Raw genomic sequence first — 21,082 nt, forward strand, 5'->3', positions numbered from 1 at the left:
GTTCAGCTCTTGTTGTTTTATCTACTTGATTAGAAATTGCCGACTAAAGAAAATCATGATGACAACTCACTCCCCCAGGCTTGAGAATTATCTTCAGGCTATCTGAAATCAGCACGTAGATTTCAAATTTTCCTGGGGTTTTCCAAAACGACTCCTTGAGCACAAGTGTGAGGTCCCCTGCTTGAGATGCTGCCACCAGGTGGTAATGCCCTTTGGAAGGCATTACCTGGGCTGGGTACTCAGCACCATCTGAAACTCAGGCTCCTTTGGTGAACCTCAGGATAGGCACCCCAGATTGCTGTCATTCCTTGAAGGAAAGTTGATACCCATTGTTTAGTTCCTGCATGTATATGCTGACTTCACAAATATACAAATACACCTGTGTGTGTGTGTGTGTGTGAGTATGATTCAGTGGGTGTAGGCAGACACACACTTGCAGTACTTTAGGGTCATCCTGTTCATCCAGCATGGGTGCTGGGGCACAGCTGCTTCTGAAGGATGGCTGTTTATATGTTGAGGCCAAGGAGCCTGGGTAGTACTTTTAGCTCTGGCATCTGTCTGCCAGGTGGGTTGGCTTGGATCTTTCTCCCACTGAGTTTGAGTTCCCCCCATTATAACTTCTTTTTGTGCACTTCTTTTTGATCTGCTGTTGAAATGTGATTATATGAAACTCAGTAATAACTTTTTCCACTATATTTACATGCAGATGGTTAGTCAATAAATCAGATTGAAATTGAAGATAAATAGTTCCTGCTAGCTTATATTCCTGAGCACTGGGAAACAGCAGATAGTTCAGGAGTTGTTAGTTTATTGTAATAAGCAATTACTTACTAATACAGCTAAATCAAACACTTGTCTGACCTGCACTGAGGCTGAACTTGACATGAGTTGTAGGACTCCTCTCACCAAACTTTGCATATATTAGTGTCAGTTTAGGCTGCTTCTACTGCAGATGAGAAAAGCCAAAAACCCTTGGGACTACACTTCTTCCCTCCTTTTTTAGGAACAAAATATCCTGCATCATCTCTGCCTGGACTGCAGCGAGGGTTGTCTGCCTGACTTACACTGAACTCCTAACTTGTAATGAACCAGTGTAGGTGACAGATATCTTATGCACTTAACTACAGCACATTTCATGTCTGGCAGATTTAGAAACATTTTCTGAAGAAGATAAAGCCATCAAAGTAACCTTGGTTAGAAATAATGCTAAAACTTGAGTGTCATAAAAATGGTGTTAAATATTATCTCATTTAGCAGTAAACTTACTTCAAGGTGATGTAAGGAACTGTATGAAACAAATATTGGACTGCAAAAAGAAACATTAAAGGTTTGGTGAAGTAGCTCTGGTAGTTTGAAGAATGAGGTGAAAAGAGTCTTTTGATTTACTCTGTGGCTGAAATAGGTTTCTCATCATAATTAAAGACATCATCTGTTGTCACCAATACTTCCTAGGAACTTTCCTAGAAAAAGATGAGGCCCCAGAAAAGTCTGAGGTGACCCATTTAAAATCATTCCTGGTTTGTTTGTTTTTTTTAGTAATTTGTATGAAGCAAAATTTTGAAAAAATCAGAAATGTCCATGTAAAGTTAGTGCTTTTCTCTGTCCCTGTGACCTAACCTCACATTGCCAAGCAGAATCCCATCTCCCGGTGTAGAGGGAGAGGTGGCATTGTCTTGGATGTTTTGAAACGGCCTTAAAGAATAAGCTCTGAAGTCACCCTTTGATGAGGGGGAGATTTGAAGTACTCTGTATGATTACAATGACATTTGCTAGCATGTTCCAAGGAACTGGTCACCAGTCTTACTGAAATACTTTTTCTCAGTGGGATTCACACAGTTCTTTCACTCAGTTCTTTGGTAGTGTGTACTCTTTGTTAATAAATAACAAGGTGATGATCGGTCATGTAGAATTCCTGTTCCCACTGAAATCCAAAGCAAAACTCACACAGAATTCAGTAAAACAAGCAGCTTGAGAATCTTTATATTTTATGCTCTCCTTTGCTTGTTTAAATACTCCTAATTTCCGTGTTGGACATGGACCGTCTTTTTTACCAATGCTACAGACAGTACATTGCTTTTCTTTTCCTAAAGCAAAGTATGTTTTCCTATTTCCAAGGAAGATATTTTTGCATTTATTAGCCATGACCCATCCATTCATTTCTGAAAGAACTGCATCTGTCATTAGGACCCAAGATGATCGAATGGATTGGGATAGATTCCATACTAAGTTTATACTGACAAGGCCTTGGAGGTTCAAGACCAGGCCTACAGATTCTAGTGAAACTTCAGATACACAAAACATGAAGCTATACCATGGACTGAAATATAGTTGCTTGCCCATAGCAACTGAAACAGAATGCTCTCACCCCTAGCAAAAGGTTCTTCTACCTCCTAAGAATTTGTATTATGAAAGTAATTATTTCTGAAAGCTGGAACTGAGAAGAATGGAAGAAGTTTTTAAGATAAAACTTCCAGATGTGCTAAGTGGTCAGATAGGAACTGCTGGACGTGGGAGATTCCCAAGGCTTGTCATCCCAAGCCTTGCTCCCTGTATTGTCTAAGCCCATTCAGCAATTACTGGTAGATTGGCAGAGTTACGATGATAATATAAAAAATATTAAGATCTTAAAAATTTGGGGGAATGTTGTAACTGCTGGACTCTGCCTACCTGCTGCTCCCTGAGAGCTCAGCGAGGGTTTCCTAGGGCCATGCGATCAGTCGCATCCCAGAGTCCATTTGGGACAGCCCTGCCATCTGGCTCCGGCAGCCAGCAGCGTTACAACGCAGTGGTGGTAAAGAAGGCAGAGAAGGGTCTCTCGTGAGGGTTTGAGATGGCTTTAATCACATCTCGTCCCCGCGATGTTCAGAGGTGGAGAGTCAGCGTGCTCTGAGTGCGGGATGGTTTTGTCAGGGGCCCAAGGGAGGTCCCTGGGTGGGTTTGGGGTACAGAAGCAAATAGGAAGAAACCGAGGGAGGGGCCAAGGCCAGGGAGGGAACAAGGGGAATGTACAGAATCAGGGGATTAACAGGCCACCCCAGGGGAATGGGTGTCCCAGATTTGTGTCACTGCTAACAAAAAAAGCTGCGTCTCATTTGAGAACCTAGGCAGCGTGCTGGTATAGGTGTCAGGCACAGGAAAAGGTGTGACCTAAACCACCATATTAAGAGACAATATTACAATAATTTGGTTACAAGACAGAAAACTGCAGTGAGTCCACTTCATACATTCCCATTCTCACAGAGCTGCTTCTTTGCTTTGTATGTACAGAGGTGCAGATGAGGGTCCCAAATGGACACAAGCTGCTCTACCAAAAACACTCACACAGCTGTGTGAAGTGTAAAGGTCTACTCTACATCAGCCAGCAGAACTGTAGGTTTGTAAAGCAGATACCTCTGGAAGATTTGCATCTCCTGTCTGGACAATATCCAGTCACTGGTCAGTATGTACAAGAGAGCAGAATGCCATCTTGAAAGAGCAGTTGGAAGAGAAATAATAACGGGAAATGGGAAACAGGAAAAGTACAGTTTGAAAATAAACCTGAGAAGGGGCCTCACAGGACTGAGGAATTTTGTGGCTAATAAGGCATTGACTTCAGTGGGTATAAGGCTATGACTGAAGAATCACAGACCAATGAAGGTTGCAAGGGACCCCCAAAAGTCTCCGTCTGACCTCTTGAATCAAGCAGATTCCATTGGAGCAGATTACACAGGGCCTTGCCCAGGCTGGGTTCTGACACCTTTAAGGATGATGTTTCTCCAGGTGCCTGTTTCAATGTCCAGCCATCTCCATGGTAAACTTTTTTTCCTCACATTGAGTAGGAATTTGATATTGTAGCTTGCTTTCCTTATTGTACACTGCAGTACAACTCCCCTGTCAAGTCTTTTCTTCTTAATAACAAATCTGGTTCTCTCAGCCTCTCCTCGTGTCCTGTGCTCTGATCCCCTGACCAGCTTGGTGGCCCTGCATTGAATTCACCTCAGTGTGTCCTTGTCCGTCTTGTACTAGGAGCCCAAAACTGGCCACAATCCTCCAGGCATGGTCTCACAAGCAGAAGAAGAGGAGAGTCATTTGCCCTAGCCTGCTGGCTACACTCCTGCTAGTACAGTCCAGCCTTTGATTGATCAGGGATACACTGCTGACGTACTCAGTTATTTATGTTGAAGTTCTGAGTTGAGACCCTTGGGACTTTTTCTGCAGTCAGTTTTAAGGTAGGAAGTTTTTGTCCAGCTTGTCCTGCTGCATGGGCTTTTTCCATTCCAGACATGGGGCTCTTTATCTGACTTTTTTCTACTCCTGAGGTTTCTCTCAACCCGATTTTCCAGCCTGTCCAGCAATGCATTGACTGTTCCCCTCAGTCTGGTGTTACGTGCAGACTTGCAGAGAGCATAAAGGAACAGTGTGCCAGAGTTCATTGAAATAGGTAACTTCTTCTCACTGAAAAGTCTTCATGTCTTGGGAGCAGGATGTGAGAAGTTGCAAGGACAAACGGCTTCATACTATGGGCTTATAAACAACTGGCAAAAATAACTCAAAGTCACTGCAGGTAGTTCTTTCCTGCAGAGTGAAATCAGTACCACTTTATCATGAGTCCATCACTGAATAGAGCATTGGAGGACAATTTCAAAAATCCTACACTTCGGACTGTGTGCCAGGATGGGTCACACTTAAGTGTATGGACTGGGTGGGGGGAAATGGTATATCCTACATCTGGGACAGCTCAACTATCTGAGATAGTCTTTAACTGTAGATTTCACAATCTTAGAATAGGAGAGGAGTTTATTTTCCTTTAGCTGGTCTCTCCATCCGATGATTCCCAGCCTAATGCCACAGCTGCATGATTTGTGTAACATGTCCAGACTGCTCATTTTAGAGTTAATAGTTTCATTTTTGCAACCTGTTGGTTTTATTCACCAAGCTTTTAACCCTTGGGATGTTGCCAGAACTGCTACATTGTTCCCCTACTGTTGACAGCCACATTTCTCAGTATTTTCTTCCCTTCGTGGAAGATGGTGGGAGCCCAGTCGCAATTCCCAAATCCCTAAAAAGTGATTAGCAGTTACTGTTCTGTAAGTGCTTAATAGGGAGATTAAGACAGGCCACCAGGTGTTTACACAATAACACTCAGCAGCGTGGAAATTCAGCTCTATTACAAGGCATAAGGAGGGTAAATGCCCGTCCTTGCGTAAGGAGGGTAAATGCCTGTCCTTGGAGAAACCAGCAATTATTTTGATGTTTGTATTACACCTCATTTTCTCCAGTAGATTGTATGGTTCTGTTATTTCATAACTTCTCATTCCCTGATAGGGATTTGTCTGTGTTTTTAGTAGCAGGATTGATCTGTAACCACGAGGTCATTTTCTGGTAAAGGTGTTTTTCTTGCACGATCAGTTGGCTGCAAAGCTGCTTTTTTAGTCCATCCCTTTGGATCTAACATGACATATTTGTATACAGCAACAATGGAAGGGAGCTATGCTTCACACTGAAGCTTTGAAATAAGTGATAGTGAAATAGCTTAGAAACAGCACGAATGCCTTTCTGTAACAAATCGTATCATTCACGGTGTCTCTTTTTTTTCTGTTTCAGGAGGTTGGAAGCATTATTGGAAAGGTCAGAAAATAACTTTATTTATATTCATGTCAAAATATTGTACATCAGTTCTCTTTTCTTAGCTCAGGCTAACGGGGTTTTTTTATGTCTCTTTAACAGAAAGGTGAGACAGTGAAGAAGATGAGGGAGGAGGTAAGACAAGCCTTGATGTCTTCACTTGCATTTCTTTCCAGCTCAGAGAGCAGGGAGTTCAGCATATGCAGACCGATGCTGCCATCAAGTGGGCAGATCGTTTAACATCCCCATTCTTTGCAAGGGGTGAGGTATAAATATGCTGGGCTAAATTAAACATTGTTGTTCATGTAACCTCCTTATCACTGCCTCAGTCTGGAGTCATTCATTCCCACAGCGATGTGCCTGCTGCTGTCTTATCTCAGGAACAGCTCACCAGCATGATTCTGTGCATCGGACCCACTGTATCTTGCATTAACATACCAGCATCAGTCCTGCACATGGCTTGGCCTCCTGGTAGAGTTTCCAAAAATCTGAAACCAAGCGTTAGACTGATGCACGTCAAGTTTGAGCGTAGACACAAGCTTCAGCAGAGCTGGAGCCAGACTTGTGTAAGCCAGAGCATCTCCCTGCCACGTCTTGGCAAAGCCTTAGCTTTTTCTCATTTTGCAGCTGTGAGTGGATGTGGGCAGGGTAGACCTGCACATCTGCCATTCACATCCTTTGACAAGGCTGAAGACACAAAAGGATTAAAACAGAGCCCTGCATAAACCTCAGCCTCCCCAGTGACTGCAGGCTTCTTTCCGTGCCACAGAGCAAGCTGTGCTGTCTTCAGAGGAGTGCACTCGGGTGAAGGCTACAGACCCACACTGGTCCTGCAAGGCAGCACATCCTACCTGCAGATCCATATAATTTTTCTGCTTTGAAGCAATTGCTAAAAGTATTAAGTCAAAAGACAAATCCTACTGTTTAAAACTTCAGGAGTGTAGTGTATAGAGGGTGCCTCAAGAAAAGTCAATTTGGCTCTAGTAAAGCTGCACTACATTACTGTGTCAGCTGCTTTGTTGTTTTCTACTCTGATAGAAGGTCTGTGGCAGGGAAATGTCAAAGTATTTTAGTAAAGAAAATTGCGGACATCCATCTTTAAATATACACAATAGGGATTTCATTGTCAGGCTGACTGAGTTCAGGGCTCCTTTTTTGATGACATTTTCACTCAGGTTTTCACACACTTGCTAAGACTTAAAGAAAAAAAAAGGTAAGAAAAAGTGTTTCCAATGTACTAGGTAAACATAACAGTTGATTAAACACATTTCAGTTTAATTATTAGTTATGATCCTGGGCAGATATCTTTGTATATAAATTGTATGCACAGAAGGGAAGCCATCATTGGAAAGTGCTCCTGACTTCTGAGTAAAACATCTTAGAGAATACGTATGATCCTTGGTCTGTCTTTCAAGATAAATATCAAATGTTCTTCTTCCAGTCCTGGACACCTGCTGTCATGTATTTGTGGTCAGAAGATACTTTATTTGTTTGGTTATGTTTTTTTAAAATAAGGGAGTTTTATCCATCTTTATATCAGCACAGGACTAAGAGACTGTGTCTCCACATGGTGATAATTTGGTCCCTCTTTAAATGACTGCTTTTTTCAGTACTTCTTTAAAAGCAAAATGCAACTTTTATTTTGACTTCCCTGGCAGATGTGGCAGGGTGCATGCCATCTTTATGGTGTGAAATGTATTCTGTCTTTGGGGAAATGTCAGAGACAGTTCTGTCATTGAGGAAATGTCAGAAATTACTTCAAGCCTAAAGAAAAGTACAGAACCCTCAGTTCTGTACCCAGGTCTGTGGCAGCAAGATTTTTCTAGTATTGTTGAGCTTTGGTTTTTTTCATGTTGTGTGGGGGTGCTGTCATGTGGGGAAACACAGCAGCATGCTGTGAGTAAGGTCTGGGACACACAGCACATCGGGAGCTGCGTGGTGACCCTGCAGGCAAAGGGCCAAACTAACCCAGGTTGTCTCACATTTGGTCACATTTGCTGATACCTGAGCAGGTCAGTGCCTGTGGGTGAGTTGAGGCTCCAGTGACTTCTTAGGCTGCATTAACACATTTCTATGACTGAAACCTCAGGGAACACGTAGGATGGCTCTTACCTGAACTGGATTTGATCATTACTTACACTCAGATCCTCTTAAATATATATTTAAAAATATATAAATACAAATTTATAAATATATAAAACCCCCTGGTTAAGAAGTTTTCTCTGCACTGCCACAGTGGCATAAAGAGGACCAAGTATACCTGAGAGTCAGCCTGGCTTCTCTACGAGACTTCTGGTTTTCTAACTCCATCCAACAGGCTCCTTGCCTTATGGACACAGTACTGTTGCTGTTTCTTGTCTTACCACTACTCCTTTAAAGGGTTGCTCAGTGCTTATTGATTGACTGCCTTCACATGAGGCACATCTACAAGGAGCCTTCTCCACAGTGCAAAGTGAGACCCCAGTAGAGAGGCTGAGAGGCCAAGCCCCACCTTTGGGGCTCCAAACCAGAGAGGTGCATCATTCCTAGGAGATGCTGGTGCTTCCTGGAGACAACCACCTTCTCTTAAATTCTGTAGCTCCAGTCCTACTTAAGGTTAATCCTGCAAAGGGAAGGGAAAAGACTTGATTATGCCATTATTTGCAACTTTGAGTTACAGAGGTGCTATTTGTATACTGAGAAGGCCACATAAGGATTTACCCAGACAGAGTCCAGCTTCCCACAGTTACATGAATTTTTGAATGTGATCAGTTTATGCTGAATTATACGATGTTGGGGCTGCAGTTGTAGGGGAGGGAATTAGATGCCTCAAGGTATTCCTTTCCAAACTGTATCCCTAATCCTACTTAGTTTCCTCCCTGGGAAGTATAACTTTGAAAAATATTTTTTCCTTTTGACAGAGCGGTGCTCGAATCAATATTTCAGAAGGGACTTGTCCAGAGAGAATTGTGACAATAACAGGCCCAACAGATGCAATTTTTAAAGCTTTTTCTATGATTGCACTAAAATTTGAAGAGGTAAGCAAATAATTTTTTTTTCTCCCTTCAAGTTGAAATACAAACACTGTTTGAATTTTCTCATGTTTGCTTTAATGTTAAATAGGATTTGTTTAATGTTCTATTTAATAGCAATGAAAGTGGTTGTATTTTTATAAATGCTTTTGGCAGCAATACTGAAGAAAAATAATGGGTCAATTTACAAGATGTTTGATCATTTCTTTTGCTTTTTGGAGGCTTCAGGGAAAAGCAATTGCTTCTAGTAATGTGCACTAATGGTAGGAAAAATGTCTTGGAAAAATTCTATTCCCATTGTGGGTTTGATTTGAAAAGAATAATTGCGTAACTTCTAACTCTGTTTTTATATGAATCCAGTTGGTATGGATGTAAATGTTATGTGTGTCAAAATGAATGTATAACTCATTTAACTAGAAAATTTTTATTTTAAAAACAAACTACATGATTACCAATTACCACATTTAAAGCTTGTCTTTTAAAACCAATTAGAGTAAAGGTACTCAGAGTAAGTAAGGCAAGAGCTCAATTCACTGTAGACTAACTGTTCTGTGCAGATATGTATCTAAATTGCTGAAATTTCCTTCAGTTTCATGGACCAGCTACAATTAGATGTGGTCACCATTTTAATGGAGAACCTCACAGAAAAGGCAGCAGAGTACAGAACATGAACTGTGGTCACTCTGGAGAGGATTTAGCTCCCTCTACTTTTGAAAACTGTATGTCTAGTCCGGGTATCTCTCCTGTCCTCTCTGGAGAGGCAGATGCCCCTGCAGGAAGCAGTTCACCTTCTCGTAATGGAGGAGCTTGCAGACAGGTCAACTGAGTCACCTGCAGCAGAAGCAAAGGGCAGGGTCTCTCAAGAATGGATTAAACTAGAGAGATGTTAATCCCTTTCCTAAGAGTTCTTATTTCTCCAAGTCATCAAGGTTAGTCTCCACATCTCCCCACAGCACAGGGAATTGATGAGAATTATCAACAGGTGCCTTTATTTACCCATGGCAATTGTTCAAGCTTAGAGCAACAGGACTAGAAGAGAGCTTGTAAGTCGTCAGATGCAGTTGTCTTCTAGAATAAACTGTATGTCTTGAACTTGCAACTTCACAGCATGATCAAAAAACAGTTAGATTTTTTCTGTTTCCTTACACTGGGTCCGCAGCTTCAGGTCTCTGATAATTAGACATACTCTTTTTGTTCCTCACCTGCATTTATTCATGAACAGTTCATGCAGCTTTGTTTCTGTGCCAGTACTGGCCATTAGTTCAGATAATTCTTGCCTTTCCATCCCTGAGGATTCCCTTTCTTGATACATATTCAGAAACTGATTTTATCTTCTCACACCCTTGCTTTTGCCAGAGAGAGTGATCCAAGCACGGTCTTTCAGAGCATGCGTTCTGCACCCCTCTCATAACTCTAGTAGTCCCTGTCCACCTTTTTCTAGATACATTTTATATTAAATGTGTGCGCTAATTGTGGACAGGTTGCAAATGAAGTTACACAAAGGCTTATTTAGCAGCATTAACAGCCCCCTGCTCTCCTTATCGTGCTATCATATCTCTGCCACTGCTGGAAATGCCTCACCTCCTACTAGTGCAGTGCTTTGCACACAGCCATGCTTTGCCTGGTGGGTGTCCCCAGCTCCTGCTCAGGTGTTTTCACCTCTTCAGTCTTGGCAAACATCCCTGTCAGCTCCAGACAAATGACCTTTTTTTTTTTTTTTAATACTGCAGATGTTAATCCAATTTGTATTTCTTCACTCTTTCATGGGTTTTCAGGTCTTCCTGTGGGATATTCCAATCTTTCAATATGTTGATGAAATTTCTTAGTTTTGTGGCATGGCGCATTTTATAAGAATGCTTTGGGGTTTTTTCTTGCTGGTTATTAATGAAATAATGATTTTGATGTTTAAGCCTGCAGAACCACACAAGTAATTCTGTCTAACCCAATTTTAAAACCTCCTATTGTCATCTCTTTCTCCTCTTCATCTCCTACCCATCATGGAATAATCCCTGTTTCTTCTAGTTTAAGAGGTAGCTTGGTGTACGGTCCATACTCTCCTGTCCAGAGAGTCCTGGAGAGACCAGTGTCTCTGCTCTCTACAGGAAAAACATGTTCCTTATCCTGTAAAATGCTGAGAGAATCATTAGCACAGATAATCCCTGCCAGTTCCCACCAAAATGGGTACCCAATGGAAATAATGCTGCATTTTTTCATAAAAACGTCAAACACTGCACAGCATCAGATCCCCAGCCCACCACCCAACGTGATGTAGTCTTTGAAAGTGCTGTAGGTAGCAATAGGCAAAGCAAGCTGAAATTCAGGCATCTGGCTGGATTTTGCACCTATTTGCACTTGCAGGTTTTAGAGGGTAGTCTGGCTCTTCATATGAGCATTAGCAAAGGAGTACTGGCACTCCCTGCAGATCAAGTACTTTTCTGAAGTATCTGTATTTAGTTTTAACATAATTGGTTTGTGGTATATTTAAAAGAACAGCAGTAAAGAAATATGTCTCATATAATCAGTTGGGTTTCCTATAAATCTCCCTGCCAATAAAAAGAGGTAACTGTAACGCTCTGGAGACAAAATAAAGTGCTGTTTCAGAAATTACAAATTAGCTAGCTACCAAATGCTATTTTTCATGCATATCTTTTTGCTGGAGAGTTCTTCAGCCATTTAAAAAAAATCAGTCCCCCTCTGGTTATTGCAGCTATGTTGAAACAGAAGAGAAAAGATGCATGTGTGAGACTGCTGCTTTGAGGGATCTTTTTTGGTATTTGTTATGCATGCCCACATGAAGACCTTGAACCCTTAATTTCAACCCTATAGCTGTATACCTGGGGATGAGCAGGTCTAGGAAGACATGGAAGTCCTGGAATGCTTTTCTAATGTTAGTGAAAATCTCAAAATGTGTCAGGGAGATAGAAAAATAAGAAAAGTTGTATTCTTCTTGTGGTTGCTCTGTAGCCTTATATCTCTTTGCTTTGACAGCCTTCCTAATGGAAGTTGCTTTTCTAGCAGGCTTACGATGAATTTACGAGCTAGGTAGATATTTACGTAAATACCTAAAGTCTTCACTGCAGGGGAGAAAGAGAGTTGCTACAAAATGGCACTAAGCCAGGAAGACCACTGGCATTGCAAGAGGGGACATTTTAGTGCAGTCATTTTTGGACTGGAGGCTGAGACCCAAGAAATGAAGCTGTAACTTCACTGGCAAGTGGGGCAGCTCTGGCTTTGCTTTTAAGTCTGCATAATCCACTGAAAGCACATGGTACTTAAGCACTGGAATAAGCAGCAGGCGCCGCTCAGTAGTCAGACCTCCAGATAAATAAGAAAAGGGTTTTTGGAATCCTTGTCCTCTGCAAACATCTATGAAGAACTTGCTCAGCTCTAGGAATAAGGACAAGAGAAAAGCAAGGTGATAAAAACAGTCAGGATGAAGCCTTTCTGACAAACATTAATTCTTGCCGGTACAACTGTGGTCAGTCCTGTGGTGGTCATTTCCAAGTGGGGAGCCACCTCACAGAATCCTCCTTGCTGTGAAAACTGGACAGTTTAACATTTCCTTTGAAACCAGTAAGAAGAATTTTGGTATGTTTTTTCCTTGGAGGTTTGGTAGGTTTTGGAGCTGCCAGGTTAGCTTGCCTTGGGAAGCCTTATGTGCTATGACCCTGGGATGCCAAGAGCTAGGGATGCTGCTGGATCTTCAACACTTTCAGTCTCCCAGTTAGCCTGTCTTGGCTGAGGAGCAGCCCACCAAGCAGGGAGAAAGCCATGCAAGCTCCAGCTCTAGTGTCTGCCAGAGCCCTGAGGAAATGGATGCAATGCCACAAAAAGTTGGAGGTTAAAGAAATAGGAATCTCCCAGTTTGAAAGATGACTGTTCTGTGGGAAGGTCTCCAGCCATCCCTACTCAGAAGCCTGTAGTTGTGAAGGGGATTTTTTGTACTTATTTCTCCTTTGTCATGTTTTTAAGCTGGAATAGTTCCTGTATGCACTCCATGCTGCTGAGCCCGCATGTTTCGATTTTGCTCTTCTTAAATGATGAGGGCAAAATAAAGAGAACAGGGGCTTCCAGTTCCTGCAAAGTGCTTTTGAAACCAGGAAAGGCAGTGAAGGCTTTGAGGCCAGGCCACGTATGGTAATGGAAGTAGGAGACATTATTAGGTTTCATGCTGTGTGGCTGAAGAGGATTATTTACCTACACGTGCCTCCACCTGACACAAACATGATACAGTGAGATGGCATCTTCCAGCTAAAAAATTAGTGCAACTTTATCTCAGGTACATGGGTACTGCAAAATTCTGTTATCCCTCTGGCTTTATTTTGGATTGCAATCTCTCACTGACACAGACACTAAACAGAATGCAACAGTGAGTTACTGCTGGCTGGCAGAGGAATGATTTTGTAGCTGTCTTGTCACATGCAGCAATGCCTCATTCCATTCAAGATTTTATTTTCTTCTCTTTTAAGCTAAGTAAGGTCATACCAAGCCATTTCTTGGATGGAAGAATGCTGCCATCACAATTGGGGAGGTACTGTAGGAATCGGTGCTGATGTCACTGGACTCCCACACTGGTTCAGTGAGATGTGCAGAGTTGCTTGAAGTGCTGAGTAGTTTTGTTGTTGATTGGGTTTTTTGTAATTTGGGATCCTGATGGCACAATATATGCAGGTTTGGTTGGGTTTTTTTTTTTTTGACAAGTGATAGTCTTTGTAAGCCTAGGAAATCACGTCAGTTCTGTTTGCTGGAACTCTTGTTGCATCATAAATGACTCAGTAGGAAATGAATGTTTTCTCATTCCTCTCCTAATCTTTTGGTAACATTTCTGTGAAGAGTATAATAGCTGTGCCGTGCCACCTCACAGATGGAGGAGAGTCTTCCCAATTCATGGGTAGTGTTACCAAAACGCTCTGAGAGTCTCATGAGTTGTTGAACAGCTGCAGTGCAGCTTGTGGCTTTTTATTTTTTGATCCTAAGTTCCCTCAAAGCATCCCACTGATCAGTGGGAAGATAAGCTTTATCTTTTCTTCTGTGATGAAGTCTTTAGAGGGATTGTTTTGTCTTGCCTACAAGATTTTGAACAAACAAAATATATTTAAAACAATTTAAACCTTGCAACAAGTATATTGAACTGCTTATGGGAGTGTGTAGTGTAGTCTCATTGGATAGTGGGATCCACGGATATATGTTACATTACCTGAACACAGGCAATTGCTGTTCTGCTGAGCTTTTTGTACTCTGGTTCCATAACCATGATGGAAAAGATTTTAGAAATTGTGTAGTGCTACAAATATTTATGGACCTGCTACAAAAGAGAAATTAAATCTAGAGGGCAGCAAAACACTTATCAAAATAATCTGATTTTCTCTGCTTCAGATTATTCACAGGTTCTTTGTCATTCCTTTTTTTAACCGTTTTCCTTTGAATCAAATCTGGGAAGAAACGTGTGAAACGTAGAGACGTATTATACAGTGTAAATGTTCTAACTAAGGTGGTGAAAAAGACACCAAAACAGGTTTTGGAAGCCTGTGAATCCAAAAGCCTCTTTGCCTTTCCCACATGTTTTGGCTGGTCTAATGGCAGACACCACCTCCTCCTCCTAGTCCTGCCCTCTGGTCCCACAGCATGGATCTTGCAATGCTGGACATCCGAAGGGCTCCTCTGGCACGAGCCACTTCATGTTTACGGTGTATCACCGGCAGAGCTGTGATGGGCTTTCCTTACCACAAAAACAAGCTGCTTGCACACTCCCCAGGTCTCCACAGACAGCCTGGGCATTTGCTCTGAGCCCTTCAGTGCTCACCAGGAGTGACAAATCCCCCGCTAATACTTGCTGACATTGTGATTACAGGACATAAACGCTTCGATGACAAACAGCACGGTGACAAGCAAACCGCCCGTAACACTGCGGCTCGTTGTCCCAGCAAGTCAGTGTGGATCCCTTATAGGAAAAGGAGGTTCCAAAATCAAAGAAATCAGGGAGGTAAGTCTTGGGATGTGTGCTGGGGACACTGGCTAGCATCCTGCTGCAGTGTGCCCTGCCAGCATCACCCACTGCACTTTGCTGATCACACCAACATGAGCATGTGTCAACTGAAAAACCTGGAAAAGCCTTGCTCTGGGAGAAGCAGGGAATCCAGCACAGCTGGACTTGTACTTTCCTTGACACTGAAGACCATGTGTGAAATAGAGAAACAGCTTTATAATGTATAAAGTCTTTCATGCACAATTAAGCAAAGCAACAGTGACAAATGGCTCTTTGAGTTTCTCTTTGCGCACAGACCCCTGCCCAGCAATAACTCAAGTGACCCCAAGTCAAAGAGGTGCAGCCATTTCCAAATTAGTTACCACCCTTACAGTCAGAGAAAAGCCCAAGCAGCACTGGGGATTCCAGGCTAGTAGATCTACTTTCTAGAAAAGTGTGATTTTCATGCTTCTTCCCTGTTTCTTCTTAATGTCACTGGGCCACTGGTGACCTGACTTGATACATTCCAAACACATGCAGAATATAGATTTAGTCCGGACTTTAGCAAGAGGTATTCATTCATTGTGCTAGCAGCCACTTTTTTGTCTAACCAAAAAATGGAAAAGGTACCATACACTGCCTGTTTTAACTCTTCTATGCATGACTGTAACAATATAGCACATGCCAAGCCAAGGATCTGGTGTTTGTAATCACTCATACAAGAAAATCAGGTACATGCTCAGTTATGTAGAGAAAATCTGAATAGGACATTTCAGAAAAATGGATTGTTATCCTGGAGGAAGTGACAATATTCCTTCTAAATTTGAATTCATTCCAGCATGGGATGAAGTGTTGAATACTAAAATAACATGTTGATCCATTTTTTTTGATTTGCCTGTGTCAAAACAGGCTCTAAAAAGTTGAAACTTCCTTTTTTTAACCTAAATTGTGGATTCAAGAGAGTAGGTTTTATGGAGCTTTTAAGTTGATTTCTTAGTTGTGTTAAAATAGGAGCAGGCATGAATGTGAACTGTGTACTGGTGAGTGCTTAGCTCTAGTTTTTATAGCTGTCCATACTTTGGATTTTATATTAAATATTGGTAACTTCATTTGGAGCACTGTGAGAATGTGCTCAGGATATAGGATTTTAAAAGTGAGATTGGTCTGTTGGTTAAGTGAAATGACTGAGGTGATTATCCTGGTGAGCATAGTTTCAGAAGCAGTTGCCTCTAGCTGGTACAAGGAAGTAAAAGGATAGTGTTTGGCCAAATAGGTGTTTTGATAAGGCTAGCGTGGTGAGAAGTCACACTGCGCATCTTCCTAAGTATAAAGATAATGGACAAAATCTTACTCACTTCTTGCTACTGATATATGACCAAAGTCAGAGAACAAAAAAGATTAGCACTGCAAGTAAATGCATAAATGACTCTGGTATTTGGCAGTCTTTTGTGCTGGATGTACAGATACCCAGGAATGTATGTTAAAAAGCAAATACCGGGAAAAGAGGGGGAAAATGAGGAGCATCCAGCCCAAGATGTGGTCTAATTTCATCATCACACAACACACTGAGAAGTTGCAAAAGGGATGGATGGTCTTTTGTGTTCAGTCATGCACCCAGGAACAACATGTAGGGTTGCAGTACTATTTTTGAGATAAGATTATAAAAAAAAGAAAAGCACAGGGGATTGATCAAATTACAGTGAAATTCCAAAGTCTGTTATAGATCATGGAATTGATACTTTGGCCTTAAACAGCACTAGTGAACAGAAGATGCTATCAGTACATTAATCAGTCTTTGGAAAGAAGGATAATGTGTGTTGTGTATAACCAGCAGGAAAACAAATTAACTCCTTGCTGACTGACACAAAGTCAATTGTTACTGAAAATACTTTTTTTAAAGCCCAAATACTGCATTGCAATAACAGTCAGGAATAGATCTTCTGTGCAGTATGTTAAAGAGCTTAGTCAACATCAGATGCCTGGGATTTTCTCTGTTGACTGAAAAGGTCTTCCATATTTGTATAATAATGTCATGGGTTGTTTGGGCCTCCTGTATTTTCTTCTTTCTTTGTTTTGTTTGGGTTTTTTTTTAACTAGGACACACTAGTACCAAGATCAAATTTAAAAAACAGAGCAGAAAACCCCCCAAAAGTGGCTCATTACCTTCTTAGGTTTCATTAATGAGCTAAAAGTTGATGATATGCATATATTCAATCAACACTAACTATGATTTAGAAGTGCTTCTGTACTATATAGTATGAGACAGCCCCAAATTTCAACAAGAGACACAAGTCAGCCATCAGTAGATTAAAGAGCCATCTATCAGTAGATTAAAGAGTGACTCGTTTGATTAGCCAACCTTCTTCAATTACTGGGCTTTTTTTCCTTTTATTTTTTTATTATTGCAGAGTACTTCATTTCACCCTTTTCACTTTTTAGTCGGCATTGCAACTGTCTGTCTTTGAGAGGGTTAAAATGCTTCTCCTGAAATTCAGGTTGCAGTTTGATTCACTAACAGCTACTGAGGACTAACCACCCTAGGGTGGTAGTGTTGGCAAACTGGCTTGAACAAGCAAATCCATGTCTGGGGTAGGAGTTTCCATGTGTGCTCCATCACATATCCAGCAAAGAAAAGACAAAATGTTCAGGGGTGCATCCTCCTCCATCGCGTCAGGGAATGTCTGGAGAGGTGCCATTGCCTGCCTGGCAGTGACAGTGTCTTTGCTGTGTCTCTGCTGAAGTCCACAGGAGCCCAGGTGCAGGTGGCAGGGGACATGCTGCCCAACTCGACGGAGCGCGCGGTGACCATATCCGGCACTCCCGACGCCATCATCCAGTGTGTGAAGCAGATCTGCGTGGTGATGCTGGAGGTAAGCGGGCGTCCAGCGTGTCCCTTCTCACCAGGAGATGCTCAAACACATTATTAATAATTGTCAGTTGCCATGGGTTCCCCTGGGGCGCTGTCTGCCCTTCCCGTGCCAGGGATTTCCAGAGGCTCTGTTAGACTCTGCTTTTCCTGGCATTTGAGAGCCTCTCACAGCAGGGTTGAGCAATCAAAGGCTGTCATGACATTGTCAAACTACAACCAGGTCCAGCACGGATCTTCAGTCATTATGACAGAAACACACTTTATTCTGATGCAGTATAGGGCAGAAAATTCTGACCAGCCAGGATTTTTTGCTTTCTTAGGGTCAGGTCATTGCATAAGGCCATAAAGTTTCATTTTGATGGCACTTTTTTAGCCCTTAGATTAAATGATGGAAAATAAATTTATATAAAAATCTGGGCATTTTAACCTTTGTTGGAAATGCCTTAGCATGCTTGATGAAGCTTCGTAACTTCATGTGACAGCAGCACTAATGAATCCACAGGTGTCACTATTGCCTGTTTTGGCTGTGCAGTTGGGTCCTCAGCTCCTTCCCCAAAAGCCCAGACAGGAGGCCTCTAGCGTGCTTTTGGTCTGATGGGGTGGAGGGCAGGGGGGGCTGGACTGGGTTATCTGCATGCCTTGTTGTCTGAGGTGACCAAGATAAAGAGTCATCTTTTTAATACAAGCTCTGCTTCATTCTGCATTTTGACTGCTTTGTGTTTTTGTCTGCAGTCCCCACCCAAAGGTGCCACCATCCCCTACCGTCCCAAACCTGCCTCTGCACCTATCATTTTTGCAGGTGGCCAGGTAAGAGCAGACACCATTTTGGCTTCAGCTGGAAACCACACCGTCCTGGCCCAGCCTCAGCCAGCGCCTGTTAGTTTTCAACTTTTACTCTTTCTTGCCTGGTATAGTATTGGTGTGCTTTGTCGACTTTGTGTGCTTACATTTGCAGGACAGGAGAACACTGCATTGTAAACTTTACACAAAATTGTGACCATCTGTTATTTTACCAAGATTTGACATTAACTTCTGTAATTAAGAAAAGTTTGCCCTTCTGCAGATTGAGAGGTGTCCAAATCAGGAGCTCATTGAGTGGGGCAGCCCTGCTTATCATAGGGGTTGGGTTTTTTTTTTCTTAATTTGCAGCTTCCCTAGCAGTATAAGCGGTTTTGTCAATTTTCAGAGATGGTGAAACAGCAGGACATTTCTGCTCATGAAAAGCATAATTTTTCTCTCATAGTTTTTATACTTTTTGGGACCAAATAGTGCATTTTAAAGTAAGGATTTACACACATGTAATTTCCACTGCTTGCAGTCCCCCGGGACCAAGTAGCAATGGAATTCCGAGGTGGCTGGAACTACTTACATGCAAGTGAAGACCTTCCCAACCGTGGCTTGGAACAGCCTGATTGATAACACAAGAACAGCATTCCTGTTTCTTTCTTATGTAAGGAAGTTTTGATGATTCCCCCTTCACCTTAAGCTATATCAGTCAGGGTTCTCATCTGCCTTTAAAAACCCACGTGCAATGTGGTTCTTCTGTGTCTTTTAGTAATGTCTGAAATGGGTCTGCAGCATGTGGCAGAGGCATAGCAGGAATGCTCTGTCATCATCCACTGCAGGGGGAATTCAGCTTTCACCGAAGAGCCAGTGATGAACACAGCTGATAAATACCCTAAAAACACCTTGGGAGGGTCACAAGGGGACCTGTGTAGCCACCAGGCTACGAGCAGTGGTGGAGGAGTGAGATACTTACTGCAAGCCCTGCCCAACTCAAGGGGAAATCAACCCCATAAACCCAGCCCAGAAGAAGGCAGAGACATCTCTCTAGTCAGGATTAACATGTGTAAAGCCTCTCTGGCAGTAAGGCACCCCCACCCAGCCAAATCTTTTCCCCAAGGTGATGCCAAGGCCTCTTTTTAAGCAGTTACCCAATTACTCACATGCATGGTGGAACATCTGCAGGCAGCTGCCCCCTCCCTCCCCATCAGCCCGTCCCAGGTCATCACCCTGTCAGAGGGTGTGGGCTGATGGCACAGACTGTGTCCCACCTCAGGCAATTTGGAGATGGTATGAGAAGCTGAACATGGAGTTCCTGGTGGGGCTGAGGGCCCAAGGTGCTGGTGTATAAGGAAGCTCCTGCACTTCTCAAGCATATGCCAAAATGCTTCTTACAGCCCTTATCATGAACTTTCTCTGATTTTTTTTGTGTCAGAGTTTTACCTTCTACTCTGTAATGATTCATTCTGATGTATATCCGGATTTTCATAACCTGAATGTAGTAGCTTTCATCATGCTCGAGCCTACTACTCTTACTTGTGGTCAAAATAAGAAATCTGCTTCTTTAGTGAGCAACGCTGAATTGAAATGTAAAATAATGTGCCAGAAACTGGTCTATGACTGAAAGTTCAGAATAATTTACTCCATATCTATTAAGTCTACACTGCAGTGCTTTCCTTTAAGAAATGTGTATGTGTATATATATCCACAGCAGCCCATTCTGCCAGTGTTGTAATTGCCACTGCCTTCAAAGACCATCTCTATATATCATCAGTCAAAAGTATTGAAACTGTTGGCTAGAGGGTGCTGAGCAGTTTGTATAAATAATTGAAAGTGTCCTATTTTCAGGTCTAATAGCTCTTGGCATCTTCAGTTTTATCAGTTGAAAAAAGTGTTCTCACTTTTCTAATGCAACCGTGTTGATGTGAGAAAGAGTGTAAGAGGCAGACACCTTCTGTGTGCTTTGAATTTCTGTGCGCTCTGACTAAGCAGACTTTTTAAGAAAATGATTAAGGTGTGTTTGGACACCAGTATGGAAAGACACTTTAACCAGGCTTTATAAGAGGAAATTAATACCAAAAATAAAATTTTATCAGCACTGTTAATTCCATTCAACCTTTCAGCTAAGCTATCAGAAGTTATTTTTCTGTTCTAAATTACGTCATGGCTATCTTGAAAGGATTTTGGTTTTTTAACACTTAGTAAAATAAGTAACATTAGCAAAATATAATCTCTAGTTTCCCATAAAAGTTGGGGTTCTTCCACTTTAAGTATTGCTTTTAATTTTCTTGTGCTTCTTCGATACTGCATTGTGTAACAAAACTAAAAGGAAACGGAACACTGCTCTCCTCTGCCCCTGTTACTTAGCATGTGCGGTGGTTAAATTGGAAATTTCTACCCCGTGTGCTACATTGGTGTTTAAATGGGTACTCAGAGGGTGCAGCTTTGCTTTGTGTCTCTTACCAGTAGGATGGTCTAAATTGAGGGAGATGTGCAGACCAGGTCATCCCTGCTGTTACTTACGTCAGTAGGAAAGTTGCCCTTGACTTTGATGGAAGCAGATCCATAGCCCATGTACTCAGTGGAACATTACAGGACAGATGTCTCAGTAGCCTCTAATCAGGCTTGTGCTTAGCAAGCCCCAGCCCTCAGTCCCAAAAACACATGGTTTCCCTGAGAAGGGGTAAAGCAGACAGAGACTGTTTTTTCAAGCTAAATCAATCAAATGATCTTTTGGCAGCCTAAGAAATTAAAACCTCTCTCTTTTTTTTTTTGAAAGAAAATTCAAGGCCCATCTTGTCTATTCTGATTTGCTGGTTTTTGTGGACTACCAAGCAACCAAGTAAACCT

The 21,082-nt window shown here is 42.1% G+C and overlaps 1 protein-coding gene across 20 annotated transcripts in view; it reads left to right on the forward strand.

Annotated features, from left to right (window-relative positions):
* LOC121674511 (poly(rC)-binding protein 3-like) overlaps positions 1-21,082 on the forward strand; it is a 520,331-nt gene that overhangs the window by 466,487 nt on the left and 32,762 nt on the right. For all 20 annotated transcript variants that reach the window (XM_042048906.1, XM_042048910.1, XM_042048911.1 and 17 more), the window contains 6 exons: positions 5,584-5,607; positions 5,707-5,739; positions 8,505-8,621; positions 14,467-14,598; positions 17,322-17,450; positions 18,182-18,325. In XM_042048906.1, the coding sequence (XP_041904840.1) occupies positions 5,584-5,607; positions 5,707-5,739; positions 8,505-8,621; positions 14,467-14,598; positions 17,322-17,450; positions 18,182-18,325 (579 nt within the window). The remainder of the gene's footprint in view (positions 1-5,583; positions 5,608-5,706; positions 5,740-8,504; positions 8,622-14,466; positions 14,599-17,321; positions 17,451-18,181; positions 18,326-21,082) is intronic.

Source organism: Corvus kubaryi, unplaced genomic scaffold (assembly GCF_017639235.1).
Source record: "Corvus kubaryi isolate FWS band 111438036 unplaced genomic scaffold, C.kubaryi_AGA036_p1.0 68, whole genome shotgun sequence".
NCBI lineage: Eukaryota > Metazoa > Chordata > Aves > Passeriformes > Corvidae > Corvus > Corvus kubaryi.